This window comes from Rhinatrema bivittatum, chromosome 9 (assembly GCF_901001135.1).
Source record: "Rhinatrema bivittatum chromosome 9, aRhiBiv1.1, whole genome shotgun sequence".
NCBI lineage: Eukaryota > Metazoa > Chordata > Amphibia > Gymnophiona > Rhinatrematidae > Rhinatrema > Rhinatrema bivittatum.
Genome location: NC_042623.1, coordinates 27,084,786 through 27,100,841, shown reverse-complemented (window position 1 = coordinate 27,100,841; position 16,056 = coordinate 27,084,786). Strand labels below are relative to the sequence as shown.

Here is a 16,056-nt window from a genome sequence, read left to right as displayed (position 1 = left end):
GCCAATGCAGCCGCCGGTGGGCCTCATCCCACTGGCAGCTGAGTAGTTAAGCATCGCTGTGCCAGACACACACAGCAGGAAGATCGGCAGGGCCGTGATGGAGCTCACGTCACCATGGCCCAAAGAAAAAGGTCACATCTAAACATGCAGGTGCTCCTCCTCCTTCCTGCCCACGTGGCCCCAGAAGAAAAATGTTGCCGGAGCCGCAAGGGCAGGAAGGAGGAGGAGCATCAGCTGCGTGCAGAAGAGGAGCAGCGTTGTTGCAGCGGGCTGAGAAAAGGAGGCCTGGTAGCAGGGCCCCCACCGCGGATTGGTCCGAGAAGATCAGGGCCGCTGCAGAGCCCATCCTGCAGCAACCCATGAAGAGGAAGCCCAGAGGTAAGAGAGGCTGAGGGCCATTAGAGGATGAATTGAGAGATTGTGTGCTTGACATTGAGTTGAGAGACTGTGTGTAGGAGTGAGGACCTGAATGTTTGCAGAGACAGCATGTGAGAGCCTGTGTGTGTGAGAGAGAGACAGCATGTGGCAGTGAGAGCCTGTGTGTATGAATGATTGTATGAGAGAGAGAACATGTGACAGTGAGAACCTGTGCTTGAGCAACAGCATGTGGGAGTGAGAGAGCCTGGGTGTGTAAGAGTCAGACAGCATGTGCAAGAGAGACTGTGTATGAATGATTGTATGAGAGAGAGCATGTGAGAGTGAAAGCCTGTGTGTGTGAGGGAAGAAGATAGATGTAGAGAAAAGAAATAGAAAAAAGACAATATGAAAGGAATTGGCAAAAAATTAGGAAAGGGAAGGTGGAACAAAAAAGCCTGTGACCAACCGATTAGAAAACTAAGATCAGACAGCACAGGTAAAAAAAAATAAATTACTTTTTACTGATTGGCACATGTAATCTTTGGTAATGTGCAAGAGTAGCACTTTATCTATGCGGATCTCACAATGTACAATATCAACATGGAGGAAGTGGAAATCCACGGGGCCTGCACAGAGGAGGCAGCAGAATGGGCTTCAGTGCCAGTAGCAGCAGTCAGCACCTCCCCAATAGCCATGCGGCATCAGTGACAGTGGCAGCAGAGGAAAGAGAGGCTCCAAGGTTGCTGGCAAAAGAAAGAGAGGGGGTCTGCCTTTAGTGTGTGCATGTGTATGAATGGGAGTCTGCCTGGGGGTGTATGTGTGTGAATGCATGGGTGCCTGCCTGAGGGTGTGTCTGTGTGAGAATGAATGGGTGTCTTCCTGGGGTTTGTATGTGTGAGAATAGGTGCCGGCCTGTGTGGTGTATGTGTGTGAGAATGAATGTGTACATGCCTGGGGGATGGTGAGGGAGTGGTGTGAAAATGAATAGGAGCCTGCCTGGGGGTCAGTTTCTGTGTGTGAGAATGACTGGGAGCTTGCATGGGTGTGTGTTTGTGTGTATGTGAGGGAGCCAGAGAGTGAGAGGATAAGTGTGTATGAGAAAATCCAGGGGAGTAAGAGTTTGTGTGGGGGGGGGGGGGGGGGGAGAGAGTGTCTTAGAGCCTGAGAGCATGTCAGTGTCTGTGAGAGTGAGAGGTTATGGTGTGTATAAGAGCATGAATGTGTATGTATGTGACTGTGTATGTATGAGAGAGAATGGACATGTGAGTATGTGTGAGAGAGAGAGAATAACCTCCTAATCCTTGACAATATCAGGGTGACTGGAAATCAAGAGCTCCCACGTATGGACAGCAGGGGCTTTTTAAAATCCTTATTAGTTTTAATTATTGGGTGTTATTTGATATAAGTGCTGTTTTGAGATATTTTATTGGTGTTTGGGAAATTGTAAAAAAATGTATATGATTTTAATTAATAGAAATTCTTTTTATCAGTAGTTTTAAAATATTCTTTTATTAGTATGGTTTTACTATTATAACTGATGCTTTATGTTTCTTGATTTTATTTGTTTTAAGAGGAATGGTTGTTCTGTTTTTCCATTGTTAATACACAAAGTCTGGCTTCTTGGGGTTTCCATTTCTGTTTTTGTCTAATTTGTGCTCTTCTATTTTGTATTCTGTATTTGGTGAGGGTCTGTCTCTGCTCTGTGTGTGACCATGATGAAAGATTCTGCTAGCATAAGGATCTATAGCAATCTGGTTTGTTTTGTTTTCTCAGTAGGTGGTGTGTTGGTATTCTAGGACCTCCAACCTGAACGAAAAAAACATGACAGTCATCCAATCTCCAATACTACTAAAAAACAATCAGAAAATTGAAATAGCCAAGAAAGTACGGAACCTCGGTGTAATAATAGACACAGAACTCAGCCTCAAACACATCATTAAAAGTCAAAGGATATGCCAAACTAATGGTCCTCAGGAAACTTAAACCATTACTAAATCAAACGAACTTCGAACAGTGCTACAAGCTTTAATATTTGCCAGCACTGACTACTGTAATGCCCTACTATTAGGACTACCATACACGACAATAAGACCACTCCAAATACTCCAAAACTCGGCCGCAAGAATTTTGACAGGCAAAAGAAAAAGAGATCACATCACTGAAACGCTAGCTGAACTACACTGGCTGCCAATTGAATACAGGGTAAAATATAAAACCCTTTGCACTATACATAAACTAATCCACGACGAAAAAGCTGAATGGCTAAACACAGCACTCCGCGTCCATGTCCCACACAGAAACCTGAGATCTGCCAACAAAGCCCTCCTAACCATCCCCTCAGTCAAAACTGCAAAACTAACACAAATCAGAGAAAGAGCACTATCAATGGCCGGACCGATACTATGGAATACCATGCCCATAAAGGTAAGACTACAGAGAGATTTCAAAACTTTCAAAAAGAGCTTGAAAACATGGCTCTTTAGAGAAGCTTTTTCACAAAGCGAGCGAGAAGGAGAAAAAACGCTGAAAGCTGTACACACAAAATCTTTATACAGCACTAGCACATTTTATGTATGTACGTCATGGTTTGTTTACTACACCTCTTAATTGAATGTATAATCTAACCGTCTTTATTGTAGTCACAGGTCAGATTAGACAACACTAAACATATAGCCATTATTGTGAAACTATGTTACCGAGCTTATCAGGCACCTCCATAACTAATAGGAACAGATGCATGTACAATTTACTATATGTGCCTCTATGTAAACCGTTATGACGGTAATATACTGAACGACGGTATAAAAAAGATTTTAAATAAAATAAATATTTACCCTTGCTTTTTCACAGGTAGGGTTATTGTTTGAGTTCTTGGTGTTATTACTGTTATGTTACAATGGGATTGCAGTATAGATTTTGAGTGTATTTTTTGCGGGTTTTGTGTTAATTCACAATGTGCCTGGCAGTGGAAGGTGTTTGTGCTGCTGTTACTGTGAGGTGACACCAGAATTTGAAAATATTTTTTAGTATGATGAGCTGTAAGGGAAACATCCAAGCTCCATTGTTTGGGGGAATTTCTGAGGATACAGAGTTAGAGAACTGGAGGTGCAGGATTTATATTGACATTCTGTTCCTTCCTATATTTTCAAGACTTCACTCTCATAGCCATATAGAATTAATTGAATGAGGCTATCAAATAATTTTATAGTGTGAAACTGGCCAGGTTTTTAAAATTATGCAGAAGACCCTTTGGACTTTATTAACACCAAATATTCAAAAGCTGTGTTCATCCCATCAAGCTCATATATCTCATTAAAGAGGTAAACTGAATAACACAATAACTTTGTTTTATTATTGTTACTCAAATTATAACAATATCATTAATCTTGGAATATATATTTTAATATAAATGAAAGGTTTTCATGAGATAGGTTGTGTCGTGAAACATTTTATTTATGTATATATTTAAGGAAACTTACATCAATTGTCGAAATACATTTCGTTCGTTTAACCTTTAACCCCTGGTTTGCTAGTAGACAATTACTGTGTCACGAAATTATGTTTGTCTAAAAAGTGTCTCACCAACATGAAAAGTTTGGAAAGCTCTGCTGCAGAGTCTACTACTCCTTTCACCTTTACTCCAGAGCCTCCGTTCCATTGAAAGCAGCCTGCCTCCTGTGCATTTATTCCTTGGACATATTTAAATATCAGTCTTATCTCTCCTTTAGATATTTAAGTCTACCTCATGTGTTTTATGATTACAGAACTTCGTTTTCAGTTTTTATTTTATTTTTCCCAAGAATTTATCAGCATTTATCATAAATCATACACAAATGGGAGAAAATCAGTGTAAAGAAATCTTTTCCCACTGGTTTTCTCCCATTGCTGATTATAATGCTGATAAATTTTTGGGAAAAAAAACTGAAAATGAAGGACTAATAAAACATATGGGGCAAACAATCAGCATTATAATTACACAAAAATGGGAGAAAATCAGTGGGATAAATAAGTTCTTTCCACTATTTTTCCTCCATTTTTATTCATAACAATGAAATTCCTGGGGAAAAAATTAGTTTTATTTAAAATCAGTTTAAAGTTCCTATTCATAGAAACAGAGAAGTGACAGCAGAAAAGGACCAAATGATCCATCTAGTCTGCCGAGCAAGTTTATGGTATCATCTGCCGCACCATATGGGTCACCCCCATACTTAGTTTTATGGTGACCACTAACCATTTTAGTAGCTGCCATTTGGACCAACTCTATCCGGTTTATCTGGAGATGCCGTCTCTAGAACTGTAACAGTATTCCAAATGACATCTCACCAGAGACCTAGAGGTGATATCACCTTCCCCTACTAGTTCTACCTGTACACCCTTGCATCTTTTTTTTTTCCATTGGAAGTTTATTGTGGCAAAGCAACAAGAAAATAGCAGTATCAAAACAGTCCATCTTATTTATTTATTTAACACTTTTTCTATACCGACCTTCATGGTAGGGACCATATCAGGTCGGTTTACATCGAAAGGGGGAACTGTAACAAAAACCGTAGGTAACAGGAAGAACAAAGTTACATTCAACAAGGGAGGTAAAACTTGGAAGCAAAGACTGCTGGAAAGAAAAGACTAAGGAACGTAGTGCTTAGGATAATAACAGCTGTTAAAGAGTCAGGGTAGGCTCTTATTCCGAGCTTGGAGATAGTAAGGGGATCCATTGTTCATGATGGCTTTTCGGTCGTCTAATGAGTGTCTGGAGGATCTGAGAAGGCCTGGCGGAAAAGCCAGGTCTTGAGTTTTTTTCTTAACACAGAATTTTATCCCCCAAATTCTTGTCCCCCAATACAGCCCTACTACTGTTCTAAGGACATCAGAATCCTATATAAAGCACTCGACACAGCTCACTGTGCAAAATATACAAGGAAAAAACAGTAGATAAAACAATACAAAGTAATGTCATAACCCAACCACCGCTCACCCCGATCCCACCCTACCCAACGCTATCTAGTTAGACCCCCTGAGAATTTTGCTATCCTCCTACTTCTCCCCATACCCCCTAGCTATTTTACAACTGCTTTTGCCACAGAATATAGTGGTGCCACATTTTCTCAAATTTTAACAATTGTTTCCGTTAGATAGCAATTGGTTTATTCAAATAATAAACCTTAGCCAACCTTTGAATCACTCTTTGGAGAGGCGGTGCAGAGGCCTTCCTCCAGAAATATGCAATCCCCCCCCGTTCTCCCATAATATTGAACATCAGCTGAACCACAGCATCCCAAAAAATTAACTATCTTTGGGCAATCTCACTACATATGTATAGAAGTTCCGGTCATACCACACCCCCTCCAGCAAGAATCTTCCAGACTAGGATAAATTGTATGCAGTCTAGCTGGAATAAGGAACCACCGATACACCATTTTATAACCATTTTCAATTACCAGTGCTGAGATGGAACTTCGCTTTATGCAAGTAAAACATAAATCCCACCCTTTCACCCCTAATACACATTTCAAATCTTTCACCCATCCCAAAATATGTGAAGGAGATAATGTAAGATCCTTGTTTAACATGCTATAAATTGAGATCCCCCTGGTTACACTATGCGTCTTATCACAAAATCCCTCAAAAAAAGATTTCATCTGGCTAAGTGCCCACCTTACTTCCCCGCTGAGTGAGGAAATGACACCTGCAAATAGAAATAATCTGAAGGAGTCGGGGGGAAAATTATGCATCACCTCCTGAAAAATCCTGTGGTTCCATGCCATCCCAAAAAATGCTCGAGTCTACAACACCCCATCCCTTCCTATATAGTTTTGCTAAAACTACGGAACATCCTGGAATAAAATCTCTGTTCAAAAATAAAATAGGAAATATTTTTATAGGTCTCCCATCTATCCCAAATGTTTAGTCTAAGCGCTATGGTTGGGGGCAGGGAACCTGGCCACGCTCATACCGTAGCCAGTAGCCACACCAACATAGCTGGTGAAATACCATGCAACAAGGATCTTTCCAACACTACCCCCCCCACTCCTATGGCCAGTCAATTAATGCCCTAAGCTATGAGATCACACAGTATCAAAGATGACGTGGGAAACCCAAGCCACACCTATCCTTCAGCAAATACAATACCTTGTTGTTTACCCTAGGAAGCCTCTTCTTGCAGATAAAACGAAAAAGTTTACGCTCCCACAGAGTGATGCTGGCGTCAGGGACATGTACTGGAAATGTTTGGAATAAGTAGCTGATCCTAGGTAATATGTCCATTTTTATAGTCCAATTTCTACCCAACCAGGACAAGCTAACCCCACTCTCAACTTTGCAGATCCTCCAGAATATTTCCCCCCCCCCACACCTTCACAATTCATATCAAAGAGGCCATCTAGTTTAGCGCCAAAATTCATCTCCTAAACATTTCGCAACCAGGGCCACGATTTTAAATGGGAACTACCATTTAATCTCTGCCACCTGCTCCCCCAATATATTCACAAACTCAGATTTGTCCGCATTCAGTTGATAGCCAGAGACGCTGCCAAAGCTCAATTCCTCTACTAGAAAAGGCAAGGAGGTCGCTGGATGGGCTACCCTAAAAAGATCATCATCCGCAAACATGGAGAGTTTATATTCCTGTTCTGCCACTTTTAGCCCATGAATAGCAGAAGCATTTTACTGATTTTAGCTGCCAAGGGTTCCGAGTAAAGCACAGAAAGTAATGGAGAAGCGATTAGCCCTGTCTCGTGCCTCGCCCGCTACGGGGAAAGCTCCCGAATATCCCCCACAGACCTTTACACTGGCACTAGGTGTTACTATATAGCTTCTAATCCACAGGGAAAAATTTCCGCCCAAGCCCAATTTTCTAATACCAAAAACAGATAATCCTCAATGCACTAGGTCAAATGCCTTTTCGGCATCAACTGTGAGAAGAGCCAACGGGATTCACTATTCCTGAGCCCACCATATCAAATTTATCACCCTCCTCAACCTTGTCGGCCACAAGTCTACCAGGGACAAAACCCATTTGTGTCTTGATGAATCAATGTCCCCGCCACCCCACCCAATCGTTTAGCTAAAATTTTCACTACGATTTTTAAGTCTAAATTGATAAGGGAGATTTGTCAGTGGGACCCACACAGGGTCGCATCCCTCCCTGGTTCTGCTATGGAGCCAGACGTTAGTAGGGCACTGAAAGCTGCCGCCATAGGTTTCACAACCACCAAGCTCAGTTTCCTATAAAACCCCACCGAGAACCCATCTAAACCCTGAGACTTGCCCAGTTTCAATTCTTTAATTGCTTGGACCACTTCCTGTTGGACAAGATCTACGCTAGGTGACTTCTCCCAAATAATCATCAATAGCAGACTGACGTATGTACATGCACTCAGACTCACACTATCGGACACCATCTTGCCAGTTCTATCTTAAATTTTTAGAATCTGATTTTGTGTCCCATGTTTGAGTCTCCTCGCTAGTAGTCTACTAGTTTAATTCCCCCCTTCAAAAAATTCCTGCTTTTCCCTATCTAGTTGAAATATAATCTCCCCCACCTCTATATCCCTCAATTCCTCTCTCAACTTCACCAACTGCGCCCTACTCCGAGCATCTAAACTCCTTTTATGGCGAACTTCCAATTTGCCTATCTTTTCCAATAATGCTACTTTTGTCTCCCCACCCCTTTTTTTTTTTTTTTTTTTTAAATAGGATGCTCTAGCAATTGCCCCCTAGCCACTGCTTTAAAACAATCCCAAAGTACCCTAGCAAACACTTTTCCATTTTCATTTTCTGTGTGATAACTCATATCCCATCTCAATAGCTCGCTAAAGGCCTGGTCCATCCAGTGAACTTTCATTACGTCTCCAGGAAAGCAAAAAGTCAAGCAGAAGAAAGAATTGCCCGAGAGGTAAAGAGAGGAGATATATCAGAGAAAGAACGGAGGCCCAAAGTAGTATAGTAAAATTGAAAGGTGACTAGGAGCACTGTGTGGAGAGAGATGAAGAAATGCCGGAAATATTAAATACTTCAGTTCGATGTTCACTAAAGAAGACCCTGGAGGAGGACAGTTGCTGGTAGACAAGACCAAAGATGGGGTAGGTAAAACTCCATTTCCAGAAGAGAACATATGGGAAGAGCTAGGAAAATTGTTGGTGGACAAGGCCTTGGGGCCAGATGAAGTTCATCTCAGGATAGGGGGCTCAGAGATATACTGGCGGGTCCGCTGCATGACGGGTTCAATAGATCCCTGGAATCGAGAGTGGTGTCGAGTGATTGGCGAAGAACAGTGGTGGTCCCGCTCCACAAAAGTGGTAGCAGAGAGAAAGCTGGAGACTACAGGCCGGTTAGCATCACCTCAGTGATGGGAAAATTAATAGAAACTCTGCTGAAGGAAAGGATAGTGAACTATCTACAGTCAGAAGGATTGCTGGACCTTAGGCAGCATGGATTCACACGGGGAAGGTCCTGTCAGACAAAACTGATTGATTTTTTTTGATTGGATCAAGGAAGAGCACTCGATGTGATCTACTTGGATTTCAGCAAAACTTTTGACACAGTACCCATAGGAGGCTTGTGAATAAAATGAGACACTTGGGAGTGAGCGCCAAGGTGGTGGCATGGATTACAAACAGATTGACGGATAGAAGCGCCTAATGCAAATGGAACCTATTCTGAAGAGAGAATAGTATTAAGCAGAGTGCCACAAGGATTGGTGTTGAGACCAATTCTGTTCAATATCTTTGTGAGCAACATTGCAGAAAGGGATAGAAGGTAAAGTTTTTCTATTTGCGGATGATACTAAGATCTGCAACAGAGTGGACATGCCGGAAGGAGTAGAGAGGATGAGACGATTTAAGGAAGCTTGAACAGTGGTTGAAGATCTGGCAGCTGGGATTCAATGCCAAGAAGTGCAAAGTCCTGCATCTGGAGTGCGGTAATCCAAAGAGCTGTATGTGGTGGGGATGAAGGGCTGTTGTGCACAGAGCAAGAGAGGGACCTTGGAGTGATAGTGTCTAGCGATATGAAGATGGTGAAGCAATGTGACAAGGCGATAGCTAAAGCCAGAAGAAAGCTGGGCTGCATAGAGAGGAATAACCAGTAAGAAAAAGAAGGTTAAAATCCCCTTGTACAGTCCTTGGTGAGGCCTCACCTGGAGTACTGTGTTCAATTCTGGAGACCGTATCTCAAAAGGGACAGAGACAGAATGGAGGCGGGACAGAGACAGAATGGAGGCGGGACAGAGACAGAATGGAGGCGGGACAGAGACAGAATGGAGGCGGGACAGAGACAGAATGGAGGCGGGACAGAGAAGGGTGACCAAAATGGTGGGTGGTCTCCATCAAATGACTTATGACAAGAGGCTGAAGGATCTAAATATGTATACCCTGGAGGAGAGGAGGTGTAGAGGAGATATGATAGACTTTCAGATACCTGAAAGGTTTTAATGATGCACAATCAACAACAAACCTTTCCCGTTGGAAAGAAATCAGAATTAGGGGACACAAAATGAAACTCCAGGGAGGACGACTCAGAACCAACAACAGGAAATATTTCTTCATGGAGAGGGTGATAGATGCCTGGAATGCCCTTCCAAAAGAGGTAAAGACAAAACCAGTGAGGGCATGGGGTAAACACTGTGGATCCCTTAAGGCTAGAGAATGGAAATAAAGAAAAGAGTGCATGGGGGTAACTTACTGGTGTGACAGTTACTACCCTTAACCAATAAACCTTCATACTGTTAATGCAACTCTATCATTGTTCTTTGCTTCAATGGCAGGGAGAAAGGAGGAAAAGGAGAAGTAGATTCAGACTGCAACCAACAAGGACATTGAATTTTACGGTCTGGGAAAACAAATAAGCATGGGGTAATTTGCTGATGCAGCTGTTACTACCCTTAACCAATAAGCCTGATACTTTTAATGCAACTCCAACATTGTTTTCTGCTTCAATGGCAAGAGCTAACAGGGAATTAGTCTCAAACACCAACCAACAGGGACCTTGACTGACAGTCTGGGAAACTGATAAGTATGGGGGTGATTTCTATGGTGCGGCAAATACTACCATAAGCTTGCTGGCAGATTGGATGGACCATATGGTCCTTTTCTGCTGTCATTTCATTTTTATTTTCTTAAACTGATAGGAATGCCTTTCTGAGACCATGTGCAATCATGCATGCTTCTTCCTAGCTACAGCATGAGCCCTGGAGTATGGGAATTAATGGGCAGCATATAGGGAGGGATTAGCTGAAACCTTTGTGCAATAGTGCACACAGCACCTCTTCATGTTCCTTTTCTGACTTCAAGCCTCTGTCTTATCCTCAGGCTGAGTAAGACCGGGAACAAGTGTGCACAGAGTACTGGATGAGCAACTAGATTTAGGATGGGATTTTGTTAGATTATTTTATGTATTTTTAGATATTTTATACTTGTTATTGAACTTATATACTTGTTGTAAACCACCTTTTGAGTGTTGGGAAAAGCAGCATTGAGGGGCTCTGGCAGCCACATGCGGCATCCAAGGTTAATTAAGCTGGCTGCCCACACCATAGCACCTGCTAACTTCTCCTATGGGAGTTGGTGCATTGTGTCAGGTTCATGTATGTCTTCACCATGCTCACACTGCCTGCTCTGTGGAGTTTGGTATGCCACACATTTCTGTTTATGTAGATGTGGCTTGGGCATAAAAGGTTGGGCAAAACTGCTGTAATGACTGACTGGCATGCAGCAGGAGATCATTAATATTTAAGAAACAAACCAGATACCATCTAAAGCTTCATCTGATATTTTTATGATCAAACTCTATATTGGAACTGAATAGGTATCTCCTGACAAAGTATACCCCCAATGAACTGGTGGTACCCAACCAAAATGTAGTTCAACTATGCAAAGTTAGCAAGGCAGTCAAGCATAAGTGGATCATGGGGAAAACATTCTGGTCCTAAACAGAGAGATGCTAATAGCTATATCAAGAAAGCTACCCATGGGTCCCCAAACTCAAGTCATGTTTTCTAGATTTCCACAATGAATATGCATAAAATCTATTTGCATGCCCTGTCTCCACTGTATGCAGATAGATACCATGCATATTCATTATAAAAATCCTGAAAAATTTGACTGGACTGTGGATCTCAAGGGCCAGGCTTGGGGACACTTGCCTTGATCAGTCCAGGGGATAGGCAACTCCAGTCTGAGTATCACAAGCTGATCAGGTTTTCAAGATACACAGTGAATATTCAAGAGATGCATTTGCATGCACCACCTACACTGTATGCAGATGAATCTTATGCATACTCATAGATGACCTGAAAACCTGACCCATTTGCAGCACTAGAGGATCAGAGTTGCTTACCCCTGCTCTAAAATTATCCAATAACATTGTCTGAAGAAAGGAAAGAAATGAGGCAAAAATGAATAAAAGTGGAGACAAAAGTTATCAAACTTGAAATGTAAACAAAAAGTGGTGCACTGAGTACCAAAACTGCAAAGCCCGCAGGCAAGTATTTATTTTTAGATTTTACCTCATGCCTTTCCATTGGTAGCTCAAGATGTGTTGCATTCAGGTACTGTAAGTATTTCCTTGTACACACACACCCCCTCTCCGAAGTTTGTATGAGAGGCAATGGAGGTCACAAGGGGTGTCAGCAAAATTTGAATCCTAGCTAGTTTTTAGACTTCACAAAGCATAGCATTCACTTTTATATACTGCCTCCCTCACCTGAAAGAGACCCAGTGCGGTTTACAACAAGAATATAAGTACAATAAGTGTTAAATATCTAAAAATACATAAACAAAATCCCATCCTTAATAGGGCTCTCAATAGGGCTTGTGTTATTTACCCAGTAAAGCACTACACACATACACAAAAGAACCTGGAAGAGACACTGCACCCATTTTAACAAAGGGTATTTGCTATTTATGGAAAATCGGTTTTTATTGTTATTACTTCCTTTTTTCACTATTCTTTCATATGGCAGACTTTTTGACCACAGAACTCATTTACAGATGCAGCAGTGTTAAATGGAGTAGCCCAGCAGTTAGAAGAGCAAGCTGAGAAACAGCAAACCAGGTTCAAAGCCTGTTTCTCCCAGCATGCTCCTTGCAACCTCAGGTAAGTCACTTCACCCTCCACTGCCTCAGGTACAGACTAATCCCTGAGGCAGGGAAATACCTACACTACCTGAATGTAATCTGCCTTGAGCTCCAGTTTAGAAAGGCAATTAAGCCTAAAATCCATATCCAAGTATAGGATGTCCATAAGCAGGAACTATACTGGCAAGGGGCAATGAAAACAGTAAAGCCAGTATCAAATAGGCAGGAAACTGTGGCAGGATAAAATAAAGATCCATTAAAAGAAAAAATGCTTGTTACCACTTGACAGTACCGGGTATTGGCACTTTCTATTGACTGTTAAAAAAAAAATCAGTTCAACTCAAAAATCCCCAAAATGCTCTCCAAGTGCCAACCAAACTCTCTGCCAGCCTGCCCAAAGGGTCGGGACAGTTCCTACCGCTTGGTTACAGCTAGGAAATAAAAGAGAAAATCACGGAGTGGAAAGAAAAATCACCAAAGCTTTACAAACAGCATCAAAAGGGGAGGAATTTACCTAAAGCTTCGAACCGTGGAACATATTGCTATTAATGAAAACCAGCTGGTACTTAAAAAAAAGACGCCGCTGCCAACCAAGCCCAACGCGCCTGTGCGCGCCGGTAGCAAACCTCCCGACTAGTGACAAGCAGCAGGGAAATACACAGCCGGCTCCTTCCCACCACCCTCGCCGCGGCGGAAGCTCCCATGCATGCATAAGGGGTACCTTCCTGAGCCAGAGCTGCCAGTTTACCACTACGTGTCCTTAACTCCAGCTGGGCACCGATGTCTCCCCACCCCTACCGGAGGGGTTAACTGCACGCCCCTACTCTTCAAAAAAGTCTCCAGCGAGAACGATTACCACCACCCCCCAAACCAAAAAAAAAAAAAAAAGACATCTAAGGGGTACAATTCCCCACCAAAACTTTTCTGCAAATTTCTCGTCTCTCGTCCCCGTCAATGCATGCGGCCGCTAACCTAACCCGTGGCTGAAAGTTATTGGCTGGACCCGTCTTTGCACCCTACTATAAATGCGCGCCTTCTCTTCCACCTCAAGCCATCCTTAAATATTCCCACGTGCAGGCCCCGAGCCTGCAGTATGTGGCAATCCGTCTAAGAGTAAGCAGGAAACTCGTGGTTATGTGCGTAAAGAGGAGAAACAAACCGGAATTGTAGACTCAAGGAAAGACAAGCGAATCAAAGATTTCTGCAGACAAATAGGATTCACTATTCCTCCCGCCTCCCCCCACTCAAAAAATAGGTCTTTTATCACCACCTTCCAAACAAATGTGTCCTCTCTAAAGGTATCCAGAAGAAGGGCAGCAATCAGTAAACAGGGAGTTTAGGGTACTACTGTGCAACAGCATTAGGCTATTCTGCCAAGGTTTAAACGTCTCTACTAACGTGATGTGGAAGATCTGGGGGATAAAGCCACATTACCAATCCCTCCAAGGCACACCATCACGCTGCCGACCCCCTCCCAAGACTCCACAGGTCTAAGGAGAACGAGAGAAGGTAGCTCAGACCCCCCCCTGGTTTCCAAGGAATGCAACCGCCAAGTAGAGAGAGAAAAGGCGAGTCAGGTTTTGTTGGGAGGAATGAACCATTTCCGACCGTACACGGTTAAATTCCTCTGTTTTCCAAGCAAGAGGGTTAATGCGCTCACCAGAGACACATGCGACCGCCCTTGATCTTCCAGAGATGGAGGAAAATACCGAGGTGGGGGGAGGGCAGGCAAAGCAAAGGAGATAGCTAAGGTGCAAAGGGGAAGGAGACGACTAGGGAAAGCAATAAAAATAGGAGGGGTGCAGAGAGAAAAGAGGGAGGCTTGATGGGGGTATAAAGGAACACAGCAGCAAGGTCAATGGTAGGATGAAGGAAGGCTGTCAAGAAGGAAACTCCAAGAGAACAAGAAGGTTAAGACCCTACGATAATAGCAAGGATCGGCACAAGCAGCAATGGATGTCTCCTTGGCAGTCAGGGGGTCGCTCTGAAAAGCAGGGTTTTCCCTCAAAAGCAGGGTTTTCCCTCACTAACGGAGGCTCTCGCTCAAAGTAATACAGCAATCTCGGACGTAGAACCATAAGAGTCGTGCATTTCTTTTTCTTGTTGCCACAACCCAAGAAATTAAGTAGCAAGTCCAGCCTTCACGGTCCAGTAGTATAAAGCAATTATAAGTGGTAAGGTGATACAGAATCAAGTGGAGGGGGGTGCATAACTAAAATGACAGCTCAGTAAGTCACAGGTGTTTAAAGAACTAAAGTGGTGCAGAACATGCCAAAGGAGAGCAAGCAGCAACAGAGAAAGGCAATAAGTCAAAAGTGACTGATTTCTAAGTCAGACCTGGGCAGTGGAAGAGTGACCATAAGCAATAAAGTGTTAAGAAGCAAGCAGAGCTGACAGTAGTTAACGAGTAGTAAGAAAGATAGCAGGCACGTGCGCTGCGTGTAGCAAGTGACCCCTGCCAGGGTGTTATGCAAGGCTATACTTAGGAAAGAGGGCAATAAGTAAAATATGAGCCGTGCAATAGTAACATGTAGTAAGTGACGGCAGAAAAGGACCCAAGTAGTCCATCCAGTGTAAGTGACAGTCAGTAGTAATAAAAGTAGAACAAGAAGAAGCAAAATAGCATAGAAGAGAGGAGGGCACAACAAGTGTGAAGACTGCAGTCCCGTGCCTTCTCTCTCCCAGCCTTACCATCTTGACGATGCCCCTCTGCAGGGTGAGAGCGGGAGCCGAGCCGCCGGCGCCCGACTGACCCTGAGCCGCTGAAGAAGCCATGTCTGCTGGATATCCGGCAGCCGGAGGGGGGAGAGGAGGGCAGGCGAGGGACGGACAACGACTGAATGACTGACTGAAGAGGGCAAAGGCCAAAGCAGGCGCCGACAGTCTCCGACCAGCTTCGCGCGCCCACGAACTGAGGCAAAGAGAGGCGGCCGCGGCCCAATAACACGCTATTTATCACTTCACGCGCAGCCGCGCAAGCGCACTCCGTCGGCGAGAGAAGGGGGCGGGGAAGCAGGAGGAGAGGTACCCGTCGCGGCCGGAAACGGAAGCCGCCCCCCTTGTGCTCACACTCGGGCTGGCCGAGGGGAAGCCTCCGCACTGGTAGAAGCCGGAAGTTGCCGGTCACTGTTTCTTCTGCTGCTGCTGTGCTGCACCGAGATAGAGCGGTTTCTGGATGACGTCACGCGAGGGTGATTGGGGAGGGGGGGACGTTAGGGGAAAGGTTGGAGTTCCGGGTCGCGTTAGGCATTGACACGTCAGCATGAGCTTTCCTGAGTTGGGTACTCGTGGGTGAGCGGGGGAGGGGTTGTTCGGTGTTCTGCTTGTGTCCCTGCTGCTGGGGACCGGGAGATGTTCGGGGCTGCCTCCCTCAGTCTGACGCTTGTTTCACGCTATTGGTAGAATTAGCAATCGGTTTCTTTTCAATCTTCAAAGCTGGGGTTGCAAGGAAAGTCAAAGAAAACTCGTCTCTGTGGTTGCAAACACATCTCGTGTATTTATTTAGTTTCCTTACACCTCTTTAACTTTTTCATAACCTTTTACCTAAAATGCTACACTGTTTATAAGGGGGAGTGTTAGAGCGTGCAGGTCCATGGCTCTTATCAATCCTTGGTTCAGAACCAAGTAT

The 16,056-nt window shown here is 43.7% G+C and overlaps 1 protein-coding gene across 1 annotated transcript in view; it reads right to left on the bottom strand.

Moving 5' to 3' along the window:
- Window positions 1-15,402, bottom strand: part of SND1 (staphylococcal nuclease and tudor domain containing 1) — a 1,835,638-nt gene extending 1,820,236 nt beyond the window's left edge. Inside the window, exon 1 of the mRNA XM_029615915.1 lies at window positions 15,120-15,402. Within this exon, the coding sequence (XP_029471775.1) occupies window positions 15,120-15,203 (84 nt within the window). The 5' untranslated portion in view covers window positions 15,204-15,402. The remainder of the gene's footprint in view (window positions 1-15,119) is intronic.
- Between the last annotated feature and the right edge of the window lie 654 nt (window positions 15,403-16,056).